At 35.7% G+C, this 20,170-nt stretch overlaps 1 protein-coding gene across 3 annotated transcripts in view; it reads left to right on the top strand.

Annotated features, from left to right (window-relative positions):
- SCAF8 (SR-related CTD associated factor 8) overlaps positions 1-20,170 on the top strand; it is a 94,992-nt gene that overhangs the window by 10,787 nt on the left and 64,035 nt on the right. For all 3 annotated transcript variants that reach the window (XM_014263513.2, XM_005518417.3, XM_014263512.2), the window contains exons 2-6: positions 8,150-8,233; positions 9,718-9,762; positions 13,301-13,462; positions 16,181-16,337; positions 17,489-17,619. In XM_014263513.2, coding sequence (XP_014118988.2) covers positions 8,150-8,233; positions 9,718-9,762; positions 13,301-13,462; positions 16,181-16,337; positions 17,489-17,619 — 579 coding nt within the window. The remainder of the gene's footprint in view (positions 1-8,149; positions 8,234-9,717; positions 9,763-13,300; positions 13,463-16,180; positions 16,338-17,488; positions 17,620-20,170) is intronic.

Genomic DNA, 20,170 nt, shown 5'->3' with positions numbered 1-20,170 from the left:
ATGACAATAGTCTTTTCTTGTTCTTCACAGTGTGGTGATATTAACATTTAGTAACGATTCAGTGACTATTTCTGTATTTCCAGTTGGATTTGATTTATTTTAATGCTATTGAAATACGAAATAAATTAACCTAATTTATTAAGATACTATGTATTTGGCATGACTTTAAGTATTTATTTTGGTTTTTTTTGCATTGAAATGCAAATACTTGTTAGTATATATGATATCTGGTTAAGGTCATGTCACTATTTGATGACTTTTTAATGTTATGCCCTGGTAGCAGCCAGAGAAAATTCTAAAAATATTTCTGTAGAGAGATTTGTAACTGATATCCCTCACACTGGTCATAATCTCATACTTAACAGATGGATGTATCAGCATCAAAATGTTTATTCCCTTAGCTGCTGTATCAGTGTTACAGAGATTTGTCTGTGTGAATATCTGTTCCTTTGTATCTCATGAGACTAGAGTTGTTCGCAGCGTTCAAACCTTCTAAAATTATGGAAAAATTATATGAAAAATTACTTCCTGGACTGCTTTTCTTGTCTTTATAGGATGTGGCAGAGGTATAAAAAAAGGGATATATTATTTATGAAGCTTTTAAAATTTTTATGAAGTTATTATTTCTTTCTATTTTTTATTCAAAGTTTTGGTACAAGAACAGCTGTCTGGCTCTTTTGCCTATTGAATAAGAGCACTGAAAGATGTTGGAATTCAGTGCTGGGCTTTATAGAAGTGCAGTGTGCCATTGGCTTCCGTGGATGCGTGTAGTAACTTGTTCTGTAAGCAGCTGCCCATCCTTGGGAGATGTAAGTTCATGTGCATGATGTCTGGTCTTCACTTGAGATGCTTTAGGCTGTAGCTTAGCAGCATGTAGTACTGCCTTGTAAACTACAGCTGTGTGCAGTAGAGTTTGCTTTTTACAGGTATTTACAGTAGATTTCATTTTAAGTACTAATTTAATTATGATTGTAATGATAAAACTATTTGCAATAATGAATGATGAAAATTTGAAATAAGCTGATAAATTTCTTGACTTTCAGTAGGCCTTCTCTTGAAGATAACTTTTCTTAACATAATTAAAGAAAAAAATACAGAGCAGAAATTCACTGCTTTATATATGGTATCAACCTGATCTTTTGAATTTCCCCCAATCCCAACATATAATTCATACAGCTCATTAGATCTTCGAGCAAACCTGTATTTTTTTCTCCAAAGTTTGGAAAGAGGACTTGGTTTATTTAAAATTATATTGGGGAAAAGGAGTTTTAACACTGGTGTTACCCCTTATGTACACTGGAATATTGCCTTGTATGTAGTGTCTTAGTTCTTCCTGTCATTACTTTTTGCTGTACAAATCATTAAACTGATGACAAACTAAGACAAACTGTTTTATCAGATAGAGGAAAATGCAGAATTGTGAATATAATTAACTGGCTTTAATTGCTGGCCTGGTCCTGATACACAGATGTACATTTCTGTAAGAAAGAGAGAGTCTTAGAAACCACTTTTAGCACTATTACTTTGATCATCTTTAAGACTTCTAATGCTATCTGTGTAATAAGCTGTTACGTGCTTTACATGGACATTTGGCTGTCATTTGATTCTTACTTTGCAAGAACATGACCCTGGGAATTGCTTTCATTGAGACAGACTAGGATTTGTAGCAAGTATATCTTTGTGGACTCATTTTGTCCCTGAAGTGCCATTCAGATTCAGGTCTTCCCTGTAAGGTTTTCCTGTGATTTATATTCAGCATTTAATTAAACATGCATATTTCTATCAAAGGTTTATTGATTGTCCCCCACCTAATTATCAAAGGGCCAATGTGTGTAGGACATGGTTGGATGGAATTGCCATACAGGAAACCAGTGAAACAACTTCCCCGCACACAAATTCATTGTAAATTTTATCTGGTGTTTTCTTTAGCTTAAATGGGTTAAGAAGATTAATGTTCATTTGTATTCTGTAGTTTCCTGTATTGTTGGCAGTGTGTTTGGGGCTGAGCATGTTCAGTCATCTAGAATGCTTGAGGCAGGCAGTATAGTCTTGTCCACAGCTTTCTAGAATAAACTGTGAGATCATTAGATGTTCATTGACATTGAAATCACATGTATGCTACTGTTAAGTGTGCTGTCTTGGAAAAAACACTGGCATTTTTTACAGTAACTTGGAAGTATTCTCTTTACTTTGACTATGTATTTTTTGTCAGAGGAAAATAAGATTATTCCCAAAAGATCATACAAGAATCATTCATTAATGCTCTTTGTAACTTAATTATTTAACACTTGTTTTTTCAAAACCTGAGGTAATAGTTTGAAAGTGGTTTACCTTACCAGTACAGTCAGACTCCTTGTGACTTATTATTGATTGTGTAACTCTTGCCTCATCCCCTCTTGTTCTCCCCCTCCCCATTCTGTAGAATTTTATCTTTGTTCCTTCCTTGTCCTTGTATGATAATACCGTCTACATTTAGAGGGGAAATGTTTCATCTTTTAATTTTCTGAGTAATGTGCCATAGTTCAAGAATGAACAGTACAAAACAAAGCTTTGTGTAAATTTTTAATGTATATTTGCAGTTGTGTTGTTCTTCTTAATCAGGGTTTAACCCTTTAGTTTATTTTAAATCACTCCATCTTAACCTGAAGCAGCATTCTCCCAGATGTTGTGTTTTTGTTGTGGTGACTGCTTAGGAAAGTCTTTGTGTCAGAGTGACTCTTGAGTGAATACATAATCACTGAAGAAGTGCTCTTTTCTGGGCAAATACCAGGGGACTGTTTCTTCTCTCTAGATGGTAGGATAGATGGGAGATAAGTTTTGGTTTGATTGAGATCAGCATATTTATTTTTTTCTGCTGCAAAATCAGTTACTAAGTGAATAGGAAAAATAAATTGATCCATCAATTTATAAGGTGTTTTTTAAATTAGGTTTTATTATGTATGTACATCATCAGCAGGTGATAGATGTGCAGTGTTCGGAGAGAAATTCATAACGTACATTTTTAAAAGAGACTCCACACACTGTGGTGCTTTCCACAGCAATGCCTCAAATTTCAACAGCAAATATCTGTACTTACTGGGTTTTCATAGAAGAAACGGTGCAAATGCTTTCACTTTGCAAATCATTACAACAGGGATAACTAGAGAAAACAGTTTTAGTCGGTGATCAAATACCTTTCAGTAGTAATCAGACATTTAAAGATACATTTAAAGATGTGTTTATGTATATCCAGAAAAGCAGTAAGTGGATAGTAAATAGAAGATTTTTTTCCATAATTCACAGAATCATATGGTAGCTCAGCTCTAAAAGCATGGTTTATTGAAGTTTACGTATGGGCTACTCCCTTTCTTTGTTCCAGCTTGTACACATGAACTAGCCTGTTTCCAAACCTCTGAAACTTCTGGTTTTATCTGGCACTTGAAGATTACAGTGTTTCATTTTCATGCTTTCTCCTGTTTGTTTCTCAAACTTGATTGCACTATCTTTTGCATGTACATTACCAACCAGAGTTTATGGTCACTCCCACTCCTCCCCATCCCTTTGAATATTACGACTGATTTTCTAAAGTGTATCAGAGAGTTTCCTTGACTTTGCTATTTAGCCATGTTGTTTTTTTGGGGTTTTTTTTCTGGTTTATTTAAAGACTTCTTTTATGTAAGGATAAGCAGTTATCTTCTGTAAATGAGCATGAGTGTCTTACAAAACTAAGACAGTGGTCTTAGAGAGCAAACTGGTTTAGTTAAACATCTTTAGGAAAGGGCATACAGGAAAAATTAAGTTGGGATATAAACACAGATTTTTAAAATAATACGTGTCTTTAACTCCTTATTCTTCAAATTCCAAATGTCTTAAAAGAATCATCTATGCTGGATGAAAACCAGAAGTTTTCATTACTAGAGTGGCAATCAAGTCTTGTTTCTCTAGTCAGCCTAGCAGTACAAGAAAATGGGCTTGATGGATTGATTGATGGATAAGGAGCTGGCTGGATGTCAGTACCCAAAGAGTTGTAGTTAATGACTACAGTGTTCAAATGGAGACCAGTATGAAGTAGTGTCCAGCAGATGTCCACACTGGGATTGATACTATTTAATTATTTTTTTTGTGATGACATAGACAGTGGGATCAAATGCAACCTCAGCATTGAGGTGCGATTGATACACTTGCAGGATGATATCAAGGACAATCACCAGTCTTTCCAGGTGAATAAACTTTTCAGAATGAAATGTTTTGTAGCAAATTAAAAGCTTCTTGAAGACAAGGTAAAATAATTTTTGAAGAGTTATTTATTTTCTTGGCTTCTTCCGGGTATTAAATTTGGGATCTGTGTGTTTTATAAATGGCTGTTAAAATCTGTAACAGATGTATCCATTGTCCGAAAAGCCTCTCTCTACAGAAGTACTGTTTTACGTTTTTTATTGCTTCCCTTCCACCACCACCTTTCCCCCTTGAATTATCAATCCTTAATGCTCAATTTACCTCTTTTCTACCTGGAATAAAGTATTGGGATGTTGGCAACAGCCCATGTTATCCTGTTGGCTTTTGACATATTCCTAATAAGTGATGGTAAGATGATACCTGACTCTGCACAGCCGATGTCTCAGAGTCAGTTGAGTGCAATTCTTGCTTGTTTCCCAGAATTGCATAGTGGCTTCCTTGATAATTTGAACTGCCCCATTAGGGCCCAGATTATTTCAAATCTGATAGCATGGTCAGTTGTGGTCTGTGTGAGTCAGTGGTTCTCCCTCCTTCCAGGAGGTGTGTTGTAGGTGGAGGAGCTCCTGTGCCAATCCCATCTGGGACTGTTTTCGGATTGGCAAGATTGGCTTCTTGAATCTAGGCTGATTTCGTATTTGCTCATGTACCTGTAAATTGCTTTTACTAATTAGTGTTTTGGGCTTGAGAATGCTGACCAGGAATACCCAAAATGACTCTTCTAAGAAACAGAATATAAACAAAAAGTTTCTGGTGCTGTAGTGTTCCCAGAAGTAAGTTTAGCTATAGTTTAGCTGTAATTGTACAACATCCAGCCAGTAGCCAGGATGAGTGATTACATTTTGTTAATTACCTGTGAGTAACTACAAGCTGAACAGTGACCTGTAAAACTCACTTTCTCCCACAGAGTACTTCTGGAAAAGCTGTAAGCCCACAGCTTGGACAGGAGCACTCTTTGCTGGTTTAGGAACTGGCTGGATGGCCAGGCCCAGAGAGTGGTGGTGAGTGGGGCTGCATCCAGCTGGGGGCCAGTCACCAGTGGTGTCCATCAGGGGTCTGTGCTGGGGGACAAAATATTCTGTTCAATATTTTTGTTGATGACATGCATGAGGGTATTGAGTCTTTCATTAATAAATTTGCAGATGACACTAAGCTGGGAGTGTGTGTTGATCTGTTGGGAGGTGAGAGGGCTCTGCAGAGAGACCTGGAATGGTTGGATGGATGGACAAAAATCTGATAGGATGAAGTTTAATAAATCCAACTGCCAAGTCCTGCATTTTGGCGACAATAACCCCCTGCAGCACTACAGGCTGGGGATGGTGTGGCTGGACAGTGCCCAGGCAGAAAGGGACCTGGGGGTGCTGGTGACAGCAGCTGAACACGAGCCAGCAGTGTGCCCTAGGGGCCAAGAAGGCCAATGGCCCCTGGCCTGTGTCAGGAATGGTGTGGCCAGCAGGAGCAGGGAGGCCATTCTCCCCCTGCACTCAGCACTGGTGAGGCCACACCTGGAGTGCTGTGTCCAGTTCTGGCCCCTCAGTTTGGGAAGGACGTTGAGACCCTTGAGCACGTCCAGAGGAGGCAACGAGGCTGGTGAGGGGCCTGGAACACAAACCCTGTGAGGAACGGCTGAGGGAGCTGGGGTTGTTTAGCCTGGAGAAAAGGAGACTCAGAGTGACCTCATCACTCTCTACAACTCCCTGAAAGGTGGCTGTAGGCAGGTGGGGTCGGTCTCTTTCTCCAGGCAGCAGCTGACAGAACGAGAGGACACAGCCTCAAGCTGCACCAAGGGAAATACAGGTTGGATATTAGGAAACAGTATTTTATAGAAATAGTGGTAAAGTACTGGGATTGTCTGCCTGGGGAGGTGGTGGAGTCACCATCCCTGGATGTGTTTAAAAAAAGACTTTATGTGGCATCCGGTGCCATGGTTTAGTTGAGGTGTTTAGGGCTGGGTTGGACTTGATGATCTTGACTTGAAGGTCTCTTCCAACTTAGTGATTCTGTGAAAACAGAGAAGAAACTGATTGGAGACTCTCGGGTTTTTGTCTCTTTTCTCCCTTTAACCCAATGGTGGTTAAGAACATTAGTGAAGAACATTAATACACCTACATTTTAGAAATTTATTGCTTTTTGTTGTGTGAGCAGCATGTTAATAATTCAGGATATTTTGCAATAGCAATTAGCATTAGTGACAAGTAGTAACAGTTGTTTTAAAAGTGGATGTCTAGCTGTGAACTGGTTATAATTTCACATTTCTATAATTTAGAATGGAAATCCTTTCAAGCTGAGTAGACAGACACTTATGCTTGGACAAACCAATTTTTTTTCACTTTGTGTTTTGACAGCTATAGGAGGTTTTGGTTAAAACTGATTTTGACAGGAAAGGATAGAAAAAAAAAAACATCTCATGTTTGCAAGGAGAACAAATCCTTGTCTCTTGGAAACTCAAATATGATGAAAGAATATCTACTTGTTACCTTCAGTGATAAATTATTATAAGCAACTTGGGGAACATGACCTGTATTTAAGGTTGTCTGATCCTTTCCACTGTGTGATCCTGTTCACTCTTACAGTTTGCTTTATTAAATATAAACAATTCTGAACTATGTTTTCTGAGCTAGCAGTTTGCCACAAATTGAGCAAATATTGGGAAGTTAAAAATATTCTGAATATCTGTATGGGTTCATTATATTGCATTTCTCAGGCTGTATAAGAGAGGAGAGCGGTTTTGGCTTTTTTTCTGTTTCAATTACTGTTTTATGGAAGAATTTCAGTTCTTCCTGTCTCTAGGAAAGAAATAAAAATTTGGTTATGAATGATCATTCCTATTATCAGAACTCAATTTTTGAACTAACATGCTTCTAAACATGTGTTGTAAACGAAAATAAAATGTAAGTCAAGAATGTCCTTAAATCTGGTTTGGAATTTTGTATCTGGTCTTTTTATGTCTGCAAGTAGCAAGTATCAGCCAGTCCCTTCTTTTATAACTCTCAGAGCTGAAGGAGAAAAGAATGGCATTTTGTTCAAAATCACATATTGTGGGTAATCAAAGATTTTCACAGCAAGTAAATAGCCTTGGAAGCAGTTGCTTCTAATTACAACCCATCAGTCAGAGCTGTGAATTTACTCAGTGTAAAGTTTCACTGTGCAGCAAATTTCTGATGAATACCTGTCATGCTGGATTGCTTCGGCTGGGAGATGTACGTACCAGGCAAATGAACAGAGTTAATACTGTGTCTAGGGAGAAGAACATTGTTGCAAAACCACACAACCTGTGAGCTGTGGTTGTTTTGCTGGTTAGCTATTAGTGAAGTTAAGATGCTCAGCTTGAAATTGAGAACACAGCTGGATTTTTGCTTAAGCATTTGTAATACTTCCGATATATTACTTTTCCAAGTTAATGCAGTAAATGAAGTCTATACTTTTATTGTCTCTTTTAAGTGTCAAAATTGCTACATGTTCATGCTCAGTGGGCTTGATTTTGTTGTTGTTTGCTTGTTAAATGGAAAATGAAAAAACCTTATTCAGCAGGCATATGATGAAGAATATACTAAGTTAAGGTTTTGTTACACTTCCATAAAGGCATTCAAGTATATCAATGGCTTTGCCCTGGAAAACTTAGTAAGAGCTACTGCATCTGCATGTTGCAAGTATTTATTTTGTAACTTCATCTGAAATGCCTCCAGTATTTAGTGCTGGTAAAGCTAGGTGTATATATAGAGACCATTGCAAAGAAAAACCTCCTCTCCTTTAAGCATTTTGAGTCTTACATTATATGTTATTGAGCTTTTTAAATTTTTTTCTTAAATGGGAATGTGTTTTCTTGATTAATACATAAAATCCACTGAAAATTAAAAATAGTGTTTTCTTGTGGAAAAATAATGTATTCTGCTTACAACTGCAGATTATATTTCTGATTTTTTTTTTTTTCTTTCAGTTGTACTCGCTAAATGATTATAAGCCACCCATTTCTAAAGCTAAAATGACACAGATCACCAAGGCAGCAATCAAGGCTATAAAGGTATGAAATCAGTTAACTTCTTTTGACCTCTTATACATTTCTCATATATATCAAAATAATTTTGTGAAAAAGTCTAAAGAATTTTCTTCAGAACTTCCCACCTTCCTTGTGCATACAGTTTCAAAGTTGTAATCATATGTGATACCTGGGAATGCAGCAGAAGGCTAAAAGTGTTGTGCGAGTTTCATTTGCTGGTTGTCATATGTGAGAAAGAATGATACCAATTTCACTCTATCTGAATTCTATCAGATCTGAAAGACAAGGTTTTTTCCTCAGTTTAAAAAGGAAACACTGACATGCCTGTTAACGGATGACTAAATAGAAAACTAAAATCCACACTTCCTTCTCCCCTCTCTCCCTTCCTCCCTCCCCAAAATGTATGCATGCCTTTGGATCAATACAGCTGTTCATGTTTCTAAATTCCTAGCATACCTTTTCATGGATATTGTTTATAGATTTCAGTTTTCTTACTGCTTGGATACAAATTGTTTTTAAGTTCTAGTTTTAATGCACTCATTAAGGATTATTCCTGCCACAAAGTTTTCTCTGACAGCAGAAAAGTCACTGAAAAATGGTGAAGGAAAGAAGTATGCCACTAAGTGTTAGACATTAAAACAAATGGAAACTCAGTGAAAGCTGGAGAGATAGAAAAGAGGACAGACCAAACTTAATGCTCTTCCTATCTACAATCCTTTGCTAACAGTGCTGATATATTTTCAGATAATAAAATGCTTATTGGTGTTTTGTGTAATTGGGAAAGACTAATTTAATGACTGAAGAATGAAATTCAGTGGCTTTCTTAAGTATGTCTCTGTAAGTTAAAGCCTGTGTGTTGCAGTATAATGGAAATGCTGAAAACTTGTATTGAACTTAAGTCATAAATCATAATAGATGATTCTATTAATTTAGTGATTAAATTTTACCAAAATGTTTTATCATGTGCTCAACTTGGAAATCCTACTTCCACTCTTATCATTTCAATGACAACATTTAATTGTGTAAAGTGGTTATCTCAATTATTGACATGATTTAGAGCCATTGCGATTATATGTGAGATTTAAAAAAACAACTCCACGAAAGACAGGATGACTTTAAAGAAGAGGTATGCAGTAGATGCTATTAATTAATGGAATGCAGAGAAGTTGCATGTTTAGTAACATTAGGTGAACATCTTCAGTTGTGTACAGTGAAGTAACCATGTGTTTTGGTGAAACAATTCTATTATTCTCCTAGTTCTCAATAAATAAGCATGTTATTCAATAATTCAGTGTAAAAAACCTTCAAGAAAAAGAAGAAACACTGATATTAGCTTTTTTATATGCTATTAAGTGTTTTAAGGAAGATTGCATGTTCAGCTGTAGTATTTGATTCCTGTTTAATAATCCGAAGTTTCTTCTTCTGGTTTTGCTATCAATATATCAACTTACTTGTGCAAGTATATGCATCTTAAGATTTCTCTATTGAAATACTATTTTATTTTTCAGTTCTACAAGCATGTTGTTCAGAGTGTTGAGAAATTCATTCAAAAGGTAAGTCAGTCATGTGGGGGTTTAGGTACACATATGGATTAATATTTTTAGCACATGTTACTTTATTTCCATTTTTCAGTTTCTGCTAGTAATCGGCAGCAGATCATAACCCATTATGCAGAACAACAAACACTGTTCATTTTGTTCTTTGATATGAATCACTGTGGATACTGTTTTAAGACTACTTCTGTGTGTATTTATTTAATGTTAAAAGAGACCGTCGGTGAACAGCTAACAGCAAAACAGTTGTCAGTTGTTTGGCTACTGACAGTTGCTTTTGTTTTTCTGCCAGGTTTTCCCATTGATTTTAAAGCTGCAGGGAAGATTCAGCCTCATCTTTTTTGTATCAGGAGATGTAGCATTTCTGTTGGTGATTCTTGCAAGTAAATTGAAACAAAAATATTTATATGGCTAGACTAGAATTACTTTTTGGGAAGACAGTAGGATTAATTTAAAGATTCTTTCTAGCAAAAAAATTTATAGCACTTTCTTTTCTTGCAAAAGTTAATTATTCTTGGCTAAAACTGCATTTTGCTTCCAGTTGGAAATGCATGGATTCAATTTTGTGAGTCTTCCCTGCTTATCCATGTTGTAGCTGATTGTTCAGTTGGTCATTCTGGTACTGAATTTCTTCTCTCTTTATAAATAGCAAAAAATTATGACCAAAATGCAATTTAGATTTGACAAACAAGCTAAAGTTAGGCTGTTAATGTTGCAATGTTGGATGCAATTTTCCTTCTGTTACTTTTTTACAAATCAGTCTGGATTGCTCTGTATTAGTAACCTGTCTAGCTCATTAACTTTTATTCCTTGTTGCCCAGTGTAGTCTGCAGTGCCTTTTGCCAGTGGCTGGACAGTGTAAACAGGTTTCACCTTCAGCCTGGTGTTTTCATCTGTCTCAGAACTATTTATGAATGAAATATTTAGGTACTAGTACATCAGTCTTATGTGAAAAAAGTGTTATGTATGTGTTTCAAAGCAGTAGTAAAGACTAGAAGTATACTTTAACACAATACTGCTAGTTTTTTGTCAAGTAGTTGTCTTTTGGGTCCTTGGCTCTGACTTATCCATGTCTGAGAAAGGGATAACTATCCTCTGATACCTGTTCAGTGCTGCAGGTGAACACAGGAGTTGGAGAGCAGTTATACAACTTATCCGTCTCTGACCAGTAGCATTTTGCAGTTTCACGTCCTGACATTAACTCAGAATTGTCTGAGTTCTAAACACTGCTTTTTATTTACAGTGGATGTGATTGGCAGTTCAGTTCATAGGCACAAGAGAAGTTTCATCCTCTGCATGAATGAATGGCAATTTGTCAGGAGTGAGACTGGTTGTTATGACTCTTCCACAAGCTAGTTTGAGTTATCTTTACACATTTGCCTTCAGTGTCCAGTACTACTTGATGAGGAAGTTCTGCACTGTTCATTGCTGATTAGAGAAGGCAGATGTATGTTCTTATTTATAACCTTATTAATGATCACCCTGGATTATATGATTCCCTTTGGAGGTCTTGCTGAGGGGTTTTTAATTATTTCATGAACAATTTAGTGACATGTGCAATATAACTTAACTTTAATAACTTAAAATAATAACTTTTTGCTTTAGTAGAATGAGAGACAAGCAGAGGAAAGCTAGATATTTGCTATTAAAGAGCTTAAATTGTATGTTTGGAGAATAATTGGATGTTTTTCTTCAAGCAGTCACTTAAAGCTCAAGATGACTGAATCTTCCATTAAAATCTGCTGTAGACCTGACCAGAGTGATGTCAATGCCATCTCAGTTAGTTTGTTCTTCATCCTTTACAGCTCCAGTATTTTCTTTTGTAGTTTCATGAGGTTACTGAAACTTCAGATGAAGTAATTGCCCATGACATTCTTCTTTTTGTGACACTTAACTCACTGGTTACTTTGGTTGACTATTTTATTCCTTGGAAAAACATCACTTCAGGAGTCAAATGATCACATTTCATATATGTGAAGTTATTCCATTGGAGAGCCAGACTTAATTTCTTTGAGTAATCAAATTACCTTATTGATTACTCACTCAGAAAATAAGTAAATATTTGTGTGTAAAGGCTGTACCATCTGAGATTAGAGATAGGCAGGTTCACTGCCCCAGTTTTAATTTTTTTTTTAAATTTTTTACTTGTATTTTATTGCCCTTTCCATATAATCTATATTTTTACATTATTATCATATTTTGATTTCTTTATGTGCCATGCTTTAAAATACTTCACCTAATGTATGTCCTGAGTTTTCTCTTTAAATATCTGTGAGCTTTATTAATTTGAATATTGTGAAAAGTTGTATTCCTGTCTGCTCTGTATGCAAAGTACTCGTGTTTAATAATTTGAATAAAATTTCAGAAGATACAGTACATTGAAGTGATATTCTGAAGACATTGTATTATAATAAATTTAAGCTTAATGATGCACATACATTCCTAAAAGGATAGCACACATTCTAAAAATAGGGAATGCCTTGCTTAAATACATTGAAGCATGTTTAGAAGCTAAAGAAAGGCTTTCTAAAGGTTGCAAGTGTTAGCAAATCAACACTTTTCAAAACAGAACATTTGTATCTAGGGCATAGTAAAATTAATATTCTGAAGTGTTTGTTTGGCACTTTATTAAAGATTATTAACTTAGTGTGTTGCATATGTCTACAGGACCACAAAGGAAAAGGGTGTCCTTTTTCATGTTTTCCATAACATTTTGTGTGATATACACCCAATATTTATTAAATGAATCCATAACATAATGTATTCTGATGATGACTTCATTATATTTTTGGACCGTGTTTCATTCTGTCTTAAAACTGGTTGCAATAATGTGTTGTAATTACTTTGTAATTAAAAGGCAAAAATTTTAGCATTAGTTGTTAAGAAAATAAAATTACATAAGTAATTAGTATTTTGGTTAGCAGACATGCCTGATAAATATCATGTTGTTTGTAAATTATGCAAGTTTTCCAGAGTTGTAAGATAAATATCATTGTTACATACTCGACGAAACAGGTGTCCCCATAAATATGTTTTTCTTCTGCAGGGGAGGATATATCGCACTCTAATTACAACAATGTAAAAGAAAGCAAACAAATTTTAACTTTAGTGTTTACTCTCATCATAAAGAAGGACAAAATTATCCTAAATTGCATTTACAGCTAGTCCAAATTTACTGTTAAGGATTTGGTCATGCTTTGTGCAGCACTTTTAAAATAGAGTGTACATTTTAAATGGATATGTAAATTGTATGTTAATTTTTTAATAGATTTTTAAAAGTTAATTCGTTAGCAGTTAGAAATTGATTTTACACCATTTGCATACCTTCAGAGTGCATATAGATGTGATAATTTAAACATTACAGCTTAGATGTTTTTTGAGAAAGTTCATTTTCCAGGACAGTTTATTAAATAGGGAACATTTCAGTATACTTGGAACCACTTAAAAATTAGAGAGGATGATTGTTTATATTTACTCTGCCATTAATGGTTTTGGTTATTTTTCACATATGCTTCTTTTAAATTGCCATTCTTTGTAGTGCAAACCAGAGTACAAGGTTCCTGGTCTGTATGTCATTGACTCCATTGTGAGACAGTCCCGGCATCAGTTTGGACAAGAAAAGGATGTATTTGCGCCAAGATTCAGCAATAACATCATCAGCACTTTCCAGAACTTGTACCGTTGTCCTGGTGATGACAAGGTAAACCACTTACAGAGCCCTTTAGTTAAAACAGTCTTTAGCATATCATCTATAAAGATTTTAATCTTACTTTTTATTGCTGGAGGGGATCTACTTATAAAGTTGCCCTGTATATATATTTCTTAATGTTGCTTGTCTTAGTATGGGGATTAGAAAGATACATCCAATGAGATTAATTAGAGTTTTGAAAAGGTCATCTTTCCTTTGATTCTATGATCATCCAGCAGCTAAATAAGGTTTAATTTGAATAAACCTTTAATTTAACTCACTAGTTCAGCTGTACCCTTGGATCACAGTAGTTGAGATAGCCACCAAATTCTGTTTCTGAAAGACTGGCTGGAAATAGCAGACTGCAGGCATTTTAACTTCCTTCATATTTGTCCCTAGTTGTAAAATAGGTGGTGTTTCTTCTTAAATGCTAAGGGCTGTGTCTTCACAGATATTTGTGTAATAGAGTCATTAGTTAAAGTATTGAGGCTGAATGCTACAGGAAGAGTTATATCTAGAATAGTTACATGCATTCCTACAGGTGTATTTTTCAACCAGAGATAGGAAAACCCAAGACATCCATGGAAGGTGATTAAGGCACGTTCAGCCATTGTGTTGTCTTGGGATTCCTGCCTTTTTAGAGTAGTTAGGACCTCTGCAGGAACATGTATCAGGAGCTGCAAATTTTACTTGGTTGGATAAACTTGGCTAAGGATGTCTGTCTTCTCTTCTGCAACTGAGGTGTTGCTGAACAGGTTATTTAAGTTAAATGACATTTTTCCAGCCTGGTTTTAGGTTATCTATGTGATTAACTTGTGCTGCTTCAATTCCACTGTGTTTTTCTGTAGTTTTTTTATAAATAAGCACAGTTTTTTAACTTACATTTTTATTCATTTAGTTGTATTCCTTTAGCAGTATCAGTGTGTTTTGTAAATTCATTTAGCTTGCTACTTTGGGAAATATAAAGAAATATCCTGATGTATTGAAGAAGGAGAGTTTGGAACAAGGATGGATGCAAGTACTCAGTTTGTGTCTGATTTTAAAAAGTATGTAGTAAATTTATTCTAGGCTAAGAAATAGCACTACTTGTCCTGTGATGTTTCAATGCATGGCAATTAATGTATTGCATAAGAGGTGTTTCATGTGAAGATAGTAAAACCTATTCTATTTAGGGTCCACAAAAGTCCTGTCAGGTTCATTTCTAGGATATTTTTCACCTCAGCATAAAATTGTACTTCGAAATCCTAAGTCTTGCTGCTGTGCTGCATATGGATTCATTATTATGGTAAGGTCTTTGTGCTGCGAAAGTGGTTGTCCTATACATTGCCTAGCAAAAAACTGAGCTGTCAGAGACCAAGATATGTACCTGGTTTATGTAACACTTTGATGTTTAATTTGGTTGAAAGACATAATGGAGAAACATAGCAGTTATCTTTATATGAACAAATGTAGAATTTGTTTTTAAATCAAACAGAAATGCAGTAATATTTCACTTAAAGTAACAAGAAAAATACCTCACTGATACCTTTGTCTGGCCCAGAGAAAGTGCAAGGTGTGGGTAGATACTGAGCCACAGTTTTATATTCCTATTCTGGAGAGATGAGGGAAGTTAGAGCCTCTGGTGGACTCGACAAGGACTGCTTACAATACAGACTTCAAAGAAGAAGTCTGAAGGCTCAGATACCAAAACGTTGAGTGGAAGCCTTCAGAGATTTCTTTAAGGGAACTCTAAATTGCATTTTCCATGCAGTGAAAATTCAGCACTTCTCTCTATTAAGTTAAATATTCTCTTGTAGTTCTGGGCGAATAGACATCTTTTTCTTCGTTTTGAACACAGTGGTTAAGTGCTCTGTATTCTTGTTTTATAGAACTCAAGTAATTAAATCACCTTTGTGACAACAAACACCAGATCCTGTGAAGAATTTCCTGCTCTTTGTAATGCAACTGATTTTTTTTCCCCAAAATAATGCAAAATATTTCCTTTTGGTGGAAGTGAAGCTTATTGAAAAAAAGTCTGGAAGTAGATCAAGATTATGATCTGTTTGTGATGTAATAGAATGTTTCTATTGTAATAGAAAAATATATAATAGAAATGTAAGCTGAACAATGAGTTACAGCTAAAGGAATTGTATGAAGTCTTAATTTGGTTTTTTTTCCTTCCCCATAATCCACCTTTTTTAATATTACTATGTATTTTCAGTAAGCAGGTAATTGTGTTCCAGTTTAAACTTTTAAATTCCTCACTTCATCAAGACAGCTTGCAAAATATGAAGTTGCTTTTCTAACAAAAATGTTTAGCAGTCTTAGTATATGCCCAGTTTTCAGTGCACATACATGATTTTGGTTCATAGGCAGAACTGAATTACATTTATATATGTTAAGTATAAAAAATTAGGAGAGTAATAATTTATTATTTTAATTATTAGTGATGCTTTAAAATGCTTCCTTAAAATAATTTCCCTTCCATGACATCTTCCAAGATGAAAGGCACATTTTTGGTTGAGAGAACGTTTTCACCTGTGTGTAGTACCTCTTTGCTGTTGCCTAGGATCAGTCACAGGTTTACAGTTTAGACATATTTGGTGTCACACTGTATAACTGTCCTCACTGTTTGCAAACATAAAGGTCCTTCAGTCTAGACAGATTAAGGTTGCTAGCTAAGAATTCCACAATCAGTAACAAGAAAAATAAGCATGACTCAGATCTTTTATTGTCTTTTCTTAATTTTAGAGCAAAATTGTTAGAGTGCTTAATTTGTGGCAGAAGAATAATGTTTTCAAGAGTGAAATTATTCAGCCTCTCTTGGATATGGCAGCAGGAATTCCTCCTCCCGTTGTGACCCCTGTCTTGCCCAGCACTACAGCTGCTATGAGCAACAATACACCAGGTAAACAAAACCAGATGGAAGTCATACTTTGAATCAAAACACTTCTGTCAGCTTTGGTATGTTGCCTGTTAACATGCTGAATTATCTCACTCGAATGCTAGAAAGAATATTACAGACACCATCAAGATCAGGGAAACAGGAAAACATTATTGTAAATGTAGGCTTGATCATTTTGTGCTCTGAGCATCTGCCTTGCTGATGTAGGTAGATGGCAGGAAAATGGATTTTTAACTTTTCACTTCATCAAAATTTTTTAAGGTTGGGAAATTGGAGATTAGAATATTGGAAATTGGCCGGATAGAAATGGCTTTTGGCACCTGCTTTTGTAGCCCAGCTTTTGCTGATCTTCTGCTGAAAAGCAACGAGATGGACAAATTAACCTTAGTTTTCATTGGCAAAAGAACTATGTGAGATTTTCAGATCTTGGGGTGCTTTTTCTTCATCTTCCAGCTCAGTATTTTTTATTTTTATATAGTATGACTACATTAAATTGTTAGAATCATAAGTCTTAAATTCTGATGCAAATTGACTTTTAAAACAGTAATCTAGTCCTACTTAGCATTCATTGGTGGATCTCTACTTCTGAGCTATAAATGCAAAAATATTTGCAAGTGTGGAAGATTCTTCTGGATTATGCCATGAGACTAATTACCAGAACTGATTTAGACTCAGTGTTTCTCTTGAGAAAAAACAATAAAACAAGCAATCCTCATGAATCCAGCTGATGCAGGGTGAAATTTTTAGTAGAATCTTTCAGACTCCTCCTGGAGATAAAGTGCAAGTCCAGTGAGATTCAGACTAGCAGAGAGAGAGATTGCTAACAATTATCTTTTGGTATATGTAGTTTCCATGTAATATTTTGGAATACTGTGTGAAACCTATTTATTTTGCCTTCATCGGTGTTTTTGCTAATAATCCCAAGAGGTCAATAGTGAAAACAACTGTGAACTACACTAACACAAAGTAATTCTGCTGCTTGAGGAATGCTGATGTGAGTCTGTGTTATTCCTATGTGCTTTCAATGTATGTCAGAAAAATGGTTTCAATTTATTTGCTTTCTCAGTGTTTAATAACACTTTTTTATCTTCTCTAACACTGTATTTAATTTCTGTGTTTAAATATTTTGGTATATTGATTTTTCCCTTTTTTAGGTACACCTGTGACTCCAGTTACCCCAGCCAATGTGGCACAGAGTTTACCTGATCCTTGGGTATCTCAGATTGCTAACACAGACACCCTTGCTGCTGTTGCACAGATTTTACAGAGTCCTCAAGGCCAACAGGTAACTATTTTGTAGATAGTTACACTGAAGACATTGTAGACCCTCTGATACTTTGTGTCTTTAAGGTACAGGTAAGGAATGCTTTCATGAGAATCACTTGTATTTATGTCCAGTATCTATGTTAAGTTTCCCGTGAGGTTGTTCATTATAAGTAAGTTCCAGGTCAATTTAAACTCCATGTTACCTTTTGTACCCAGCACCTTTAAAGCTTTAAAAGTGTCTCAGAAGATTACTTCAGATAAGATGGTCTGTAATGCATACTTGTCTATATAGATGACAAGTACAGATCTATTGCAGATGACTAAATCAAGAGCAAGAATAAGATGCCATGGATATAGATATAAAGTAGAATGCAAGTTAAAGCATATATCTCTGTTGGATGCCTGAAGAAGAGCTAAACGTTGTACAAAATTATAGAATGGGAACAGACGTGTTCAGGAAGGGTACTGTGTATTGATCCCATTTTTTATCTTTCCATCAGCTAAACATAGATCTTATTTTGCAGCATTCAAAAATAAGATTTCAGAAGTTACTATGTTCTTCAGTTTATAAATGCTCAACTCCAAAAAGTGTCTTGATGTCTAGCATCACAAGAACTGCTTGTTCTCATAATCTGCAGTTACATAAATTAAGCACACACTATTGGCTTTCTGTAAAAATGTAGATAATTTTTCAGTCTGTGCTGTGGCACCTGCATAACTTTGGCATTATGATTTTTATTTCGTCTGAGGTTGTTCTGGCATACTAAACAAAAATCTCATGCGTGAAAATGAGAAGCAGTGGCTAGTGAAAGCTCTGGTGCTGGCAATAATGATTTTACTTAGTGAGAGTGTTTTACAGTATTTAGGTAACTAGAATTGACTGTAATTGTTCATAAGTTAAGTGGAGGGAATATTTTTATCTGATTACACTGGAAGAAACGAAATCACTGAAAAATGAAGCAAAATGAGTTTGTGGTGGGATACTTTGTGAAATATGAAGGAAAAACTGTGGACTAGCTCTTAAACAAGAAAAGGATATGAAATTAGAATGGTAAATACATGGAAAGTCAGTGAGGTAATTTTAAAGATTGTTGCTTAGCAAATACAAAAAGAAAATGAAAGAGAAAAAAATGAAGATGAGAAGATAATTAGGATTTTAAAGTCAGCAGATCACAAAGAAATAAATAACATTTGGATATTTAGCTCAAAATGGTCTTAAGCAGACGAGAAGAGACAGATTGAGTACACAATAAATATGTACATGCAGATGTCTAGGATTGGTAGAGGAACTATATTTGCTTACATCCTGTCCATCTCTTTTCTTCTTGTTCTCCACACCATTCCATCTGCCACAACCTCTCCCTGGCTCCCTAACTCCAAGGACCTTGATTTAATCCTACAGTTGTGTTTTATGGGTGAGAATGCACGCAGGTAAATTGAGAGACTAGACATAAGAGAGGGCCAGCTAAGAAAGATGTGACCAACAAGAATGTGAAAACAGCAAGAATGGTGCCCACCCAGGATTTTTCCACTCTAGGGCCTCCATCTCTGCTTCTTCAGTTTGATTCCTTCCTACTGAGAGCAGTGCACAGGGCGGAACAGCTGTATCAGACAAAAGAGGGCAAGGAGAGAGCTCCTCAGTTTTGCCTATTGCAATAACCAGGGGAAGCTCTTGCTGAGGTAGATCAACAATTGAAGCCTTTTCAGAGGCTCTGCTGTATAAGAAATCTGTATAACTTTTTTAAAAGAGCAAGGAAAAATGTTTCACATTATCAGAAAGTAACTCTTAAACAATCTTGAAAAAGGGTTATACATTTTTGATGCATTGTGGAAGAAACTGAACCTAATCAGTTTATGAAGTTTCTAGTGAGGCTAGCAAGAAGGGAGGGATTGAACCTTCAAGAGTTTAGTGGGGAAACCTATAAGTGGTTGGAATATTGAAGGTAAGGGTAATCGGGGACTTACGTCAGCAAATTTGAACTACCTGAATTTGTTCAACCTTTTTTGCACAAATACCTAAAGATAAGGCTCTAGGGATTTATCTTGAGGATGTCAAACAACTGCTTCCTCTAATTCCACAGTGGTTTAGGAGAACCTCTTTTCTTAGGGTTAGTATTTTTCCTTAAAGCAAATCTGCACAATTTTTTGGAAGCATCCTTATTCAACAGATAAATTGATCTCATGAAAAAGCCTTTTATTTCCTCATTAGGACAGCTTCTCTAGAAGATTATATACAGATAGGAATTTGAAGTAAGGAAATCATGATAGACCGAGTGATTGGTTTGGTTTGTACACTTGCTTTTTATGTTTCATTAGCATAACAAGAGAATTGCATTCTATCAACCCACACCTGAGTTTCACCATGAGATTTCACTTGTGACTTGTGCAGGGACACTAGTGCAAGCTCTCCCTACAAACAGGTTGCATTGGCATAAAGTGGAGCTTGCAAGAGTGCAGTTGTTTCCTCTGTACAAGTGTTGTTACAGGACACAGATTATGGTAGTATAGATGGGTCCTCAGGAAGCTGGAGTAGACTAAGATTTTTTTCAGGTCAAAAGGAATCAAACTGG

Source organism: Pseudopodoces humilis, chromosome 3, assembly GCF_049639895.1.
Source record: "Pseudopodoces humilis isolate 2021_Gansu_Grassland_sample_001 chromosome 3, ASM4963989v1, whole genome shotgun sequence".
Classification (NCBI taxonomy): Eukaryota; Metazoa; Chordata; class Aves; order Passeriformes; family Paridae; genus Pseudopodoces; species Pseudopodoces humilis.
The sequence above is the reverse complement of the archived record's forward strand: the minus strand, read 5'-3'. Positions and strand labels throughout refer to the sequence as shown.